This window comes from Argentina silus (assembly GCF_951799395.1).
Source record: "Argentina silus genome assembly, chromosome: 19".
Classification (NCBI taxonomy): Eukaryota; Metazoa; Chordata; class Actinopteri; order Argentiniformes; family Argentinidae; genus Argentina; species Argentina silus.
In genome coordinates, this window is record NC_139673.1 from 3356790 (window position 1) to 3369894 (window position 13105).

The 13105-nt window shown below is 40.5% G+C and overlaps 1 protein-coding gene across 1 annotated transcript; it reads right to left on the reverse strand.

Annotated features, from left to right (window-relative positions):
• Window positions 1–3692: 3692 nt before the first annotated feature.
• Window positions 3693–8463, reverse strand: ap3s2 (adaptor related protein complex 3 subunit sigma 2). Its single transcript, XM_083691655.1, has 6 exons — window positions 8341–8463; window positions 8027–8118; window positions 7559–7670; window positions 6912–6983; window positions 5731–5838; window positions 3693–5298 (listed from the first exon to the last, which is right to left on the reverse strand). The coding sequence occupies exons 1-6, from the start codon at window positions 8407–8409 to the stop codon at window positions 5173–5175; spliced, it is 579 nt and encodes a 192-aa protein (XP_083547781.1). The 5' UTR covers window positions 8410–8463; the 3' UTR covers window positions 3693–5172.
• Window positions 8464–13105: the final 4642 nt, after the last annotated feature.

The window sequence follows — 13105 nt, forward strand, 5'->3', positions numbered from 1 at the left end:
GACTGCTGGACGGTGGAACAGTGATATGAGAGGAGGACAGTCTGTGGTTGTCCAGGCTCCGCGTGTCGTCCCTCTTCAGTTTATGAGGGTTCTAATAACATGGTACGGTTTTCTAGTTTTCCACATCGAATACCTAAGGGGAGGAATGAAACAAATGTGCCCTAGAATTATCAGTGAATTATCAGTGACAACACAACATGACGATTTTTCCACTGGGAAAAAAGTTCTCATTTCCAAAAGAAGAGAGCTTACTGTGAGGTTTTGGGGGTTTTGTGCGTTGTTGTTGTTTTGTTTTTTTTGCACATCTGTTTTTCCCCTGATAATTAAGGGGTTTCCAACAATCAGCTGACTGCGTTGACCCACTGACATGCAGCGTAAGCCAGACCACATCACAGTCACTGTGAAACCGTGGCGGCATAAATAAGAACTCATGAGCAGTGTCATGTCAGGTCTTCCCTGAAGAAATAAAAGAGTTCAGTAATTCAACCCAATTGCAGCTTTGATCATTGGTGTAGGATGTAGAAGTTGGACTTAATAATATTGGCTGCAGTTAATTATGTTAGAGATAACAGCATTTATAACTGTTTTATTGCACCCCTTTTTCCCTGTGCCATGCCACCACACCTAGTCATTAACAATATAAGTGATGAAAGACATTGTATATCTTATCTTGAAGATAAAAAATCGATTGGAAAATCAATTGAATGACGATGCTCGTTTTTACCACGCTACGAACTAATGTCTGGCAGAGGCTCTCACTCTCTCTCTCACACACACACACACACACACACACACACACACACACACACACACACACACACACACACACACACACACACACACACACGCACGCACAGAGCAGAGTAGACCATCCTGGATAGATACAGATTAAACAGAAAATAGTAAAAAGAGCCAAACATGGATAATGTTTTGAGAGGGAGTGCTTTTCAAGGCCAGAAGTCACATACTTCAGCAGAAGTGAAATGTACAAGAGTGGCACGTGATCTAAATCCCAGTGCTTGGTGTGTGTTTTCAACGCACACTCTCTGCTTTAAACTTGGCAGCACAATCCATACTGTACTAAGCTGCTGTTTTTGTCCCTGGGCAGGCTGGTGGAGGTAGACATCGGAGGACGGGCTCATTGTAATGTATGGAATGGAATCAGGAATGGTATCACACACGTGTTTGATGTCATTCCACCCATTACAATGAGCCCGGCCTCCGATTTCTACCTCCGCCAGCCTCCATCATATCCTGGAGGAGCAACACACTGCTCACAGTGTATGGTGAATGTTTGGGTGGGCGATGACTCTTCAAAGGTACATAAAAAAGCACTAAGAAGAGGGATGCCGGGCGACTGGACAGGCTGGTAAGGAAAGCTGGCTCTGTTGTGGGAGCTGAACTGGAGAGCATGACTTCAGTATTGGAAAAAAGAACTCTGAGCAAACTGCTCACCATCATGGACAACGAAGGTCACCCACTGTACCACACCATCATCCAGCAGAAGAGCTTGATCAGCTGGAGGCTACGAGCACTGACAAGCAAAACTGACAGACTGACTAAATCATTTGTCCCCAGAGCCATACAACTCTACAATAGGTCAATCAAGGGCAAAGAGATGGACTTCTTTGCATAACCTCCACCCTCTGTATCACATCACCATCATGTCACTGTTTCACCTCATTATCTACAATGTTTACTAGCTATGCTAGGTCTCATACACAGCCCCTACCTCCCTCCACCAGCCTGGACTAAATGCACTTTAAAAATAGTCCATATTTATGTAGCCCGTATTTAGTTTTTAGTATTTAATGCTATAATTGCACCTTACCTTTTTGCACCTCACCTAACTGCAAAGACATTTACAACTGCACCTCGCCTGTATAAAATACTGCTAATGTTGTATGTTGTATGTGTATGTTATGTGTGATACCCCTATGTCTGTATGCTACTTGGAACCTGAATTTCCCCCTGGGATAAATAAAGTTTCTATCTATCTATCTATCTATCTAAAATACAGCCGCCATAAATGAGCAAAGTTCACCTGCAGTCAAACTGTGAGATTATTCAATGGAAACGTTACCTTGTGCGTGAACTTCTACCTCCACGGGTTGTATATTCTCTCTACCAACGACATGACCTCTTGAACTTTACTATCTGTGCTCTTTTGTAACCTCCATCATAAGCTAAACACAATGGGGTAAAAAGTCATCTTTGTATGGTACGTTATTCTGCATACTCTGCATATGTATTTTCAATTTTACTGTTAAGCACCTTGTATTGCAATTTTTATATATAAAGCTTGATTGATTGATTGATTGATTGATTGATTGATTGATACTCAGGTACTTAACAGAGCAAACATAGCAGCTTTCTGAATTATATTTTTTCCAGAAACATAAATCCCACCCAGGTACATAAATCTCACCCTGAGCCTTGGAATTATTATGGCCAATTGGGGAACAATTTCTAAATATCTGAATTGTTTCCTTCATAAAGTATTCGCACATTTTGAAACGTCATGCTTTTCCCATATGAACCATTGATACAGTATCAATCTTCTCATACAATGTCTTCATCACAGAACTGCCACTGTACAGTATGTCTAAATACACGTAAACTGGCAGTGTTTTATCAGACCCCTGTGTTCGTTTTTATGTATAGATGTCAATAAGTCAGCTGCAGTGAGGCAGGATTCCCTCTGGGGTCTTTGACTTGAGGTTTTCTCAGAGCTGAATTCCAGGAAAGGCTGAGGCTTTTCAGGGCGAATTGTCTGTAACTGCTAACACCTGGTGTTCCCGTGAAGCAGAAATGCAGCGAAAATAAACACATTTACAACTGCAAATCTTTTTGCACATCACTCAGTGTCCGACACAGTGACATGTTGAAAGGCAACTTCTCTTGCGCTCATTCTTCAGTTGAGACAAATCCCAGAAAACTTTTCATCAGCACATATGAGATGTGAAATATCTGGCCATATTCAAGTTAAATCTGCCTGAGCTGCCCTGCAGCTATGTGGCTGTCACATTTAATGCAACTTTTGCTCAGCTGGGAATGTAAACATTAAACATAAAATACCACATATAAGTAAACATAATGCTACTTTCCATGGTTTACTTTTGATACTATCATACTGTACTTCTCAAATACTACACAGAGATAATCAAAAATTAACTACATACCATGTAATTACTGGATGTCCTAAGCAAGTCTGTGCAAGACGGGCGGGCTGTGCTGAACTGCTCTGGCTGATGTGAAACACACTTGGACTCAATCCCCATCTGTGTCGGCGGCAGGGGCTATTACAGACTCTCATATTAAAACTAGAAGAGATGTCCGGAGACTCTCAATTTCTACAAAAACCCCACCCTGAATTTAGTAGGGAGGGGGTTGAAAGAATGTGCCTGTACCAACGAAACAGTGAACTCACGACGGTCGGGGTTCACGACCCCAATGGGAGGAAACCACTACAGAAGATGCTTGGTGGTCAGATGTATTTGTTCAATAGACTGCAACTACAGCAAGACAATGAGTGATGTCCACATGATGCCTCCTCACTGACCACTGCCCTGTGACTAACACTGTTTGGATGACGACGTTGACATCTTTTGAGTCCTCTATAGTACTCACCCCATGACACAAAGGAAATTACAACATGACTTGAGAAAAAAAAAAGCGAAGCAGAGCGGTAATCAAGTTAACGTTGAACTTTTATTTTCTCCCGTTCTAAGTAAAATGGAATACACTTTGAAATAACAAGGACCATTTCCATAAAATAAAGGGGGCCGATTTATGACCAAAGATAATTGAAAAGACCTGGGAAAAACATAGCATACAGACAGTATTTAAGGGGCACTCCAGATCAGGAATAAAGTAATTAGTAATAGTAGTAGTAATTTTTCCTTCTTCTAGCATTGTGACTGCCAATGGCCCCTGGTCCGAGCATAGATTACTTAATCTCATTTTATGATGACTGATGGATAGATGATTCACTTACTTAAACAAATGTATTTGTTGTAAGTCGCTTTGGATAAAGGCGTCTGCTAAATGCCAGAAATGTAAATGTAAAGGAATGACAGGGCTGGGCTCCATTCCATTCAATCTCATTTTCTTTCACCCCTTTTCTTTTTGGGAAACTATTCGCACAATTTAACTTCAGTTAAATTGAAGTAAGAGCCAGAATTGTGTATTTCTCTGAACCCTGGGAATTTCAATGCTTCTTTATATGCACACCATTCAAAGTCCAGATGACAGAAAATCTACATTCTGATCATAATCAAGCCTGCTTTAAGACAACACACTAGACTCACATGTACTGCATTTGACCTTCAAACACAAACTTTGTGTCCTGTTCAGTACATTTTCGACCCATGAAAACAATGAGATTATTATTCACAAATAGACCTTAAAAAACACAATTGTAACACATGTTGAAAATAGAAAAATGCACACTTGCTTGAGCATAGAAAAAACACAATCCCAGGACCTATATTAAATATGCAGGATTAGACCAGAGAATATATATGAGGGGTAGCGTAGGAAGATAATGATGAAACCAGAAACACGAAACAAGCCAACAATCACATCCCAGTCAACTCTGCGGATTCCACAGGATCATTTAAGAAACAAAGGACGGGTTATTGAGGCAGAAGGAGAGGGGGGAAAAAAAAGATGAACTGGGAATCATTTTGAAGAGTTATACTGGAAAAGGCGCACCATGGGCCAACATGCTAGCAGTGTGTGTTTTCCATTACAAATCAAAGGAACACATTAATCCTACATTGAGAAATAATACAAAAACAACAACAACATCCAAAACAGAGTAGGCTATACACTGACATTTCATTATTACTACTCTTGCTTTATAGCAAAATCTGAACATCTTGTGCAAATCACAAAACTGGAGTAATCTGTAATTTGAAATGCATACAGGAAAACTCAAATATTCTACACATTGACCATGTGTATAAAAATGGGGGAATGACTGCGAAAAAGCAGTTGGGGTTCAGTCAAAAAACATACAAAAATCATTTCTCTCTTATTTTTAGCATTTGAACAGAAAAAGACAAACACATCAGTAGCATATAATTAATAATCTGTCCAAAACAAATATACAGTGATCTGGCCTGTCTGCCTGTCTGGTAGCCAGCTAGGACCCACTCTACTCTCTGATCAGAAGGGAGAGAGACTGGGAACTTTGATATTGATGTCTCCTATGTTTATGTTGCGTGGCATTTCTGGTAGATTCATGTTCTTTACAGCTGAGACTGCACGAGCCGGGGCTGCAGAGAAGCCCCCCTGAAAAGCAACAAAGAGAGTCCAAATATACACCATTAACTCACCGACTTCCAAAGAATTCCGGAACACTCACCACCTAGAGTTTCTAAAAGTGTGTTTTATGTGGTATTTACCTAGCAACAATACCTTGATTGGCTAACATCATAATTTATGCATTTTTGGTGAATAAAGTCAACCCTTGAATGTTGACGATTTGGGTGACTTTATTCACCCTCGGCACTAAATGAGGCAATGTTTATCTGCAACAAACATGCCATAACTGTAAAAAGAAAATAACACTGAAATGAAACTATAAACACAGTTAAAATGGTTTATATGCAAAAGCATAGAGCAAACAAATTCTAATGCTAATCATAACTGTTTGTAGATAGTTATGACAATCTGGCAGTGGAGGACAGGGACAGTGGACAGGCTGACATATGGACGGCTGACCTCTGATTTCTCCATGCGGTTCTGCAGTTCAACTTGGGCCACAATCTCGTTCATGTTGGTCTCCAGCACCATGCCTCCCATCACAACCTCCTGGAGAATGTAGTGGACCTGGAGATAAAAGACCAGAGAGATTAACCCCACGGTTACCGTGATACTCCCAGAACATGTTCATGGGAATGGAATGCTAGGAGGGAGTGGTGCATACAAGGACATCAGCATTTAACCTGATGACAGTGCTTGGAATATGACTGTACAGATGTGATCAAAAGGTTGAAAACATTGGCTGTACATCATGTTGGCTCAGGCTGAGTCAACGGGCTATGCAGCCACCCACCACCGTTACAAATAACAGAGTAACAATGCTGCATGGGAGGGAAATGTTATTAAAAAAAAAGAAGATAAAAAGCTAATATAAGCCGAGGTTCAGGAACTAGAAATAAGCAACCAAAGTAAGCCTGTACTTTCATGTGAAGAAAAAAAAAAAAAAAATCATGGCTGGAAAATGTCATGACATCATCGCACTGAAATGATTTTGTGCATACATGAACAGTATGAATTTAGTGAGTGAAAGCGTAGCCTACCCCGCCAACTCAAACTGCGCTCTCTGGGAAGGTTATTCCCAAGTTAACACTGTGGGGCATTTCTATTTTGTAGGGATAATGGTAGTGACTTCAAAATAGCTTTCCCAGAAAATCCCACACCACCACACAATTTCAATTTCCTGTTGGAAAATGAGATCAAGATGCCCCTGCGTTGCTCTGTATATGCCCATCAAAGTCTCAGACACACAACTAGGTCACCGGCATAAGGAGATGGAGACATGATACCTCTAAGCTGGCTCCTATCTAGGTTCTCCCAGCCTTCGCCGTTTCTTTGCCCATGTAGCCTCGTGTCTTTGACTTCAAACATACTGAACAACGACTAGGGTCAAAGACTCCAACTGTGCCTCTGTACCCTGTCTAAGAAAATACCTAGGAGACCATTAAACTATTAGAATAGTCGTAATTGATCGTCTTGTCTTTGCTTCACAGTCAGACCAACGCAGTTCTTGAGCTCTAACTATCTTAGTTTCCTGAACTTGTTAAGAACGTTCAAATGGTGTCATCGTCCAACAAGACCAAAGGTTGGCAAAGCTGAATAGGCAAGGGAGAGTATCATTCTTTTCATGGACTTGAACTCACCTTATCCATGTGGAATATGAGGTCCAATTCGCAGACATTTTCAAAGCATTTATCAAGGGTCTCCACAAATACCTACAAGGGAAGTACATGGAAAAGACATGTTTTTTGTTTTGCAATCATCTATCTTTTTTTTTAATATATGTTTTACGGCATTTCTGCTTTTATTGGGATAGAGATAGTAGAGATTGACAGGAAGGATGGGTGAGAGAGGAGGGATGACATGCAGGATATGTTGATGGCTGGAATCGAACCAGGGACCTTGCATACGATATGGTATGCGCCTTAGTGTGCTACGCCACTGAACGCCCGCAATCATCTCTTAATACATCTGTGCATCATATCTAAGATTATATTTATGATGCTGCGTAAACTCTGATAAAGGCATGTCGGCACCTTTTCCTTTTTCCAGTGTTATGTCATGTAAGATAAAAAAAAAGCACATAGTCAACTCGAAACTCAACCAAGCCGGTGAATTTGAAACGAAACTGTTTGCTTTACAACCAGGGGTCAGTTTCCAGTAAACTTTGCTCAAATCCATGACGGTAGGAGATGGACTTGAGGATGATGTTCGTGTTCCGGAATCTAATCCCAGATAGATAACATATGTTAACAGTCATTTTCTACACAGCAATGTGTAACAAACTCACCTGTATCAGATCGAGAATACCAAGCTCACTTTCAGAGGAGTCCACACAGAACACAAAGTAGAGTGTCGCATAGTGCCTGTAGATCAGCTTGTAGTCCGCGCCGCCTATTAGACTACAAATGGAGACAGAGAGAATTATGTCCCTCCGATGTCTGATACGGTCCTATTGTAATTTGTATGCAGGATAAAAAGCAAGGTCACTGACTAGGACCTCACAGTTACACACGTATAATATAATATACGCCATTTAGCTGATGCTTTTATCCAAAGCGACTTACATTGCAGTGAGTGCAAACATTTCAGTATAGATGGTCCCAGCGGGAATCAAACCCACAACCTGAGCGTTGTTAACACCACGCTCTACCAACTGAGCCACAACAACAACTTACTTAGCGAGTGTATGATTGTGACTTTTGCCAATCGTTGTATTGTGAATGGATGTGAACTTGGCTAGCTAGCTGTAGATTACCTTCCCCCCTCCAAGAAGTTGCAGACGTTGTCATCCCTCTTGGACACCAGATGGAAAGTCTCTCGGATGATCTGCTGCTGCAGATCTTCAGCCTAAAGCGAATCACGTTGCAAATGATGCAATAGCTACCATAGCATTTCAACAACTACATGATCTAGTGTGCTAGCTTGCTAGTTAGCTTGCTAACATAAGATAAGCAGCAGCATTACAGCAGATGGTGGATGGTGATAGCTATTGTAGCTAGCCGATTCGCTTAGCTAGTTATCCTGTTGTTATGGGACTAGCTAAACAAGTCAAAAGCTTTCCATACTTACAAAATATTGATAAAATCTGATGAGCCGTGGTTTCCCATGGTTATTAAATATTAAAATAGCGTTAATCATGTTTCGCAGGCCAATTCTTAAATGTCAACAGAAGATGCGCGGTAAGCTGGCTAGTCTGACAGATACAGATCAGCTGGCGGATGTATTTGTCCGTTGCATCCGGTGTCGTAATGTTGGATGTGGCTGAAATAACTTGTGTTACAGCCGACTGCTATTCTGACTGAAATAACTTGAATACTTGGACATGTTGTTTGGACATGATTATCGCATTACTTTCATCTCGGCAAAATGTGCTGAATGTCAGTGTGCACCTCAAGCACCTGTAAACCGCAAGCGATTATAGCGAGGATTAGGCTACAGCCTGGGAGACAGATCATCATTTATTATGGGCTCTCGATGATTTCGCATGACTTGTGCGCAAAACAAGTGTTCCTATGTGATAAAACACACACTTAGAACATCGAGAAACGAAAGATTAGTGGTTATGTCCATGGTATGCCACACAAAAGTGTTGATGTCCCACCTCAGACGTATTTATTATTAGTTGTTTTACTGTCTTAACAGTGCCTTTCGAAGTGCGACATTTGACTCGTACAGACAAACAAATGATCTTACAGTTCGAGTGCATTTCTTTATTTGGCTGTAGCACAAGTTATTTGAGCCACATGAATGTTCCGTTCCAAATTGCCTACATTGCAGTCGCACTGCGCAGTGCGCCAGATCATACAAAATCCCAGCTGCGCTGCGTGGCTGTAATGGAGGCGATCTAGAACGCCACCATAATATAACCGATCTGCAATTTACTCTTATTTAGCTTACGCCATCTACCCTAAACAAATATTTTAAAAAGAAAATAATAAAGAAAACAACACGAAAATGTGATTATACAGTTATAACTCTTGATACTGTAAGTACAGTATCATGGTAGGGATAGCATTTCTTTGGTACAGTATAGCATTTGTTACAGACTTACACTGACCTCTACTGGTGACATAGATGGTATGCATGATGCTTCACCATCTTTGTCTGAAGAAAGTCAAGCTCAAACACAAAGTTAAACTGAAAACTGCAGTGTTATCTGATCATTATTGTCTGTTGAACACTGGGGATTTACAAAGAGATAAAAATGATTTTCAACGTGACATTCAAGCACAACAAAGACAAAGTTTGTGCTCATTGTCAGCTTTTGACAACTGAAGGCATTTTCTTGCAAGGTTGACACAACCACTTCTTGTGTTCCAGATTAAACAGAAACTATACCAACTAAACATTGTTACATTATGAAAGGTTCACATTTATAATAACACTTTATTCAGAGTAGGTTTATTGTGCTTTAAATTATAACACATGCTTATAACACTCCAGGTTGGGAGTACCTAAATTAGTTAATTACCATAGCAACTCCATAAGCGGTTATAATGCAGTATCATATGGGTGTAGGTTCTCTGGTAATACAGAATGCTGTATGTACCTTATATTATTTCAGTGTCTATTGACATCAACTGTCATTAATGTCCTGTCAGGGTAGTCATCTTGCCCAATGTGACCCATTTTACATGCAGAACATATTTCTAAGGATATTTCCTATTCTGTATCTTATGCACTGTGGTGCTGTATGGGTGTGCTTATTTAATAGTGAATACCTCATTTGATGAGACCTGAAGTCAACCCTGAAATGGTTTAGACAAAGTTGAACCGGAGATATGGTTTTGTCTGGGCAAGAACACCGTTGTACTGTAAATATGTACAGTAGTATTGATAGTAACATAACAACCATGTGACAGCCATGGTAAAAATGTCATAACACATGGCCTCTCAGGTATTGTTTCTTGAGTATATGTATAACAATATCATACATTATCAAAACAGTACATAAAGTATAATAACAGGACGCGACTAAAATCAGGGATCAAACCAGACCAGGCTCAACAACATAAATGTCAGGCTTTATTTCCTCCTCAGACTTCATATCTCTGTTTAATGTTTTCCATCATTACTGTGGCTGAGGCATCGGGGGTGTCTGCCCATCATCTGTTATTTTTCACCCCTCTTTTCCCAAAATTCCATTCCTCCTGCATGAGCACAGTGAAAAACAAACAGACGCTCATTAGCATGTGTGACCCATTGGTGGTAAACACGTTTATTTCCACATGATTGCAGTGGGAGAATGAAACCAACAGAGGCGGTCAAGGTAGGTGGGCTAGCCGCCTGCCTTTATGGGTACTTTTTATGAGGATTTAACAAATGCAAGTGGACAGGCACAACATTCACCAGGCAAAGGGGGGCCATGTTGGTACAGTGTGTACTTGTTGGAGGGTGACTCACTGTATTTGTAGTCGTGGGTGGTCACTGATATTTAGTTCATTTTTTGATGTTTTTTTTCCTCCCTCGTAATTGTAGGAATGTGACGGAAGCTTAGCTCTGCTTGCCAGAGTTGAGGTAATCTGTGGCGTTCAAATAATGCTTTTGTGCTCTCCTCTCTCGACTGATGAAAGAGTCCCATAATTATGGGGATAATCAAAACTGTCAGGGATTCTTCTCCAGACGGCTTCCAACCACCAACACTCATGAGGGACTTGTACTCCTCTCTTTCTCAAACTGTCTTTCAGGACCATCATACAAGTAGAAGAATTACAACATTATAATGGATTGGGTTTGGATAAGGAGTTGGGCTAAATTGTATGTTTGTCTAGAAACCCTTTAGGAGTACTTAGGGCATCACATAAAACGGAAGCATTAAACTAATCACTCAGTTTGGCCACACTATGGGTTCAACCGGTTCTTGGCAATGTTCCAGGTCTATGTTTTTTTTGTTTTTTTTTCAACCATCCAAATTCTAATTTTGTTACACTTTTCAGTAACATTTCAACTGATGAAAACACTTAGGCTACACAATTTATGTTTTATATGGATATGGTAAATATTAATGCAATAATATTATTATTATTATAATTATTGTTATTATTATTATTATTAATATAATATTATTATGATTATTGCGATTATTATGATTATGATTATCATCATCATTTTATATTATGCTGTCTTCAGTGTTTTACAGTTTACTGTATATTTTCTCTGCCTTTCATATTTCCACCTCTATTTCCCCGTACTGTAGTGTACTGTACTGTTGTGGTGGTTGGCTGTCATAAATACATCCTGCTGCCACTAGGTGGCAACAGTTACACAGTTTAAGAGGCCGCTGAGAAAAAGGCCACTAGACGCTTGATGTCAACTTTCAAAGGGTAACGCGACCTATAAGGATTACACGACAGTACATCTAAACTGAACTATCGAGACATTTTCAGGCATTGCTCGTGTGTATAGATCGTATAAATGCAAGTTAGAAAGCATCTTGACCTTGTGACTTCCACATCATTTTCACTGCATTGGTCAATAATGAATAAGACATTTTAGTTTTTTTTCCCTTTCTGAATGCTTATCTTATGCATATCATGTTCAACGTTTTTTCTCATATACCCTGTTCTCTACACTGAATCAGTTCATTCTGCTGCGAAAGGAGATGTCCCTGTCAATGAATTTCAGCTGTGAGAATCCCTCAGGGCTTGGATGGACAATGTCTCATGATCTGCGATGAATCATAGGTCTACTGTAATCAATCTAAAGCAATTGATGTACAATTCAACACAATACAATACCCTACTTAATGTACAATTACCATTACCATCATATTGGATCTAGTCGTCATAGGCTATCATGCATGAGGCTACAGAATGAGCGTTGGCAAAAGGAAAAACAATCCCAATCCTGGAATCCCAATCCCGGCTTTCATTCCAACCTTGCTGAGCGTAGCTTGCCGTGTGTGACTGAAAGAAATCGAGCCTTGTTTACAGCGTTGATCCTACGGAGCAGACTCAGAGGATGGCCACAACCGTATCCGCAGACTGGCTTTGATGATAGCTACAAGAACAGTCAGAGGATATTCTAAAAATCAACTATTGATATCAGATATACAAAGGCGTTGATCTGACAGAAGCATTCAAACTCAATAATCCCGTTTCTGCGTGGAGAAAATGGGTTCGATCGTAGATTAAATAGTAGTCTGCCTGCCTGACTGTAGCGGATGAAGACAGAGGAGGGTGGGAGGGAGATACGGGGGCTGCAGTTGTTGAAACCATTTTTGTCCTGGTCCTGGCGGATATTTCGGATCAAACGTCGTGTCGTTGACTCGGGGAGGGAGTTTGCATTTATCTTCATTCATGTGCTAGCTAAAGCATATGGTCCGCAAACCCGAGCCTGCTCTCGTTTCATCCACGTTTGAGGATTTTCTCTCTGACTCTGAGCGCCTTGAAGCGAGCAAAGTGTCATTTGGTTTCAAGAAATGGAGTCTGAAGATGCGGATTATCAACTGATAGAGATTTCTGGCGCATGTTTTTCTATAAGAATTCATAGATCAATGTGTGGTTGAATAGCCAAACACTGAATTATTATGATAATCATTTGTTATCTGCCGACGAATAGAAATCGTTGATTTATTGCTGGATTGAGATCACCCCGGAGCGGACTCGAAGAAATTCCATAGCACATGAGAGGGCGAACATACGACTGCTATTTCGCTGGCTTGGGAACTAGCTTGTCCCCAGATTTTTAGCTGGCCAACGGTAACTACCAGTCAAGTGTTGGCAAAGCCTTTTTTTGATAAGTTTGATCCAGTTATTTGACATTCTAAGCCTTTTATGAACGTTGAGGAGCGTCGACATATTTGGCACAATTAATCACTGGGTCATAACCGGTT

Excerpts from the sequence above, each read along its gene's own strand:
- ap3s2 (XM_083691655.1), bottom strand. The coding sequence starts at position 8,409 with ATGATTAACGCTATTTTAATATTTAATAACCATGGGAAACCACGGCTC. Across the intron at positions 8,119-8,340 it reads TCAGATTTTATCAATATTTT|GCTGAAGATCTGCAGCAGCA; the intron begins GTAAGTATGGAA and ends GATTCGCTTTAG. Across the intron at positions 5,299-5,730 it reads ACCGCATGGAGAAATCAGAG|GGGGGCTTCTCTGCAGCCCC; the intron begins GTCAGCCGTCCA and ends GTTGCTTTTCAG.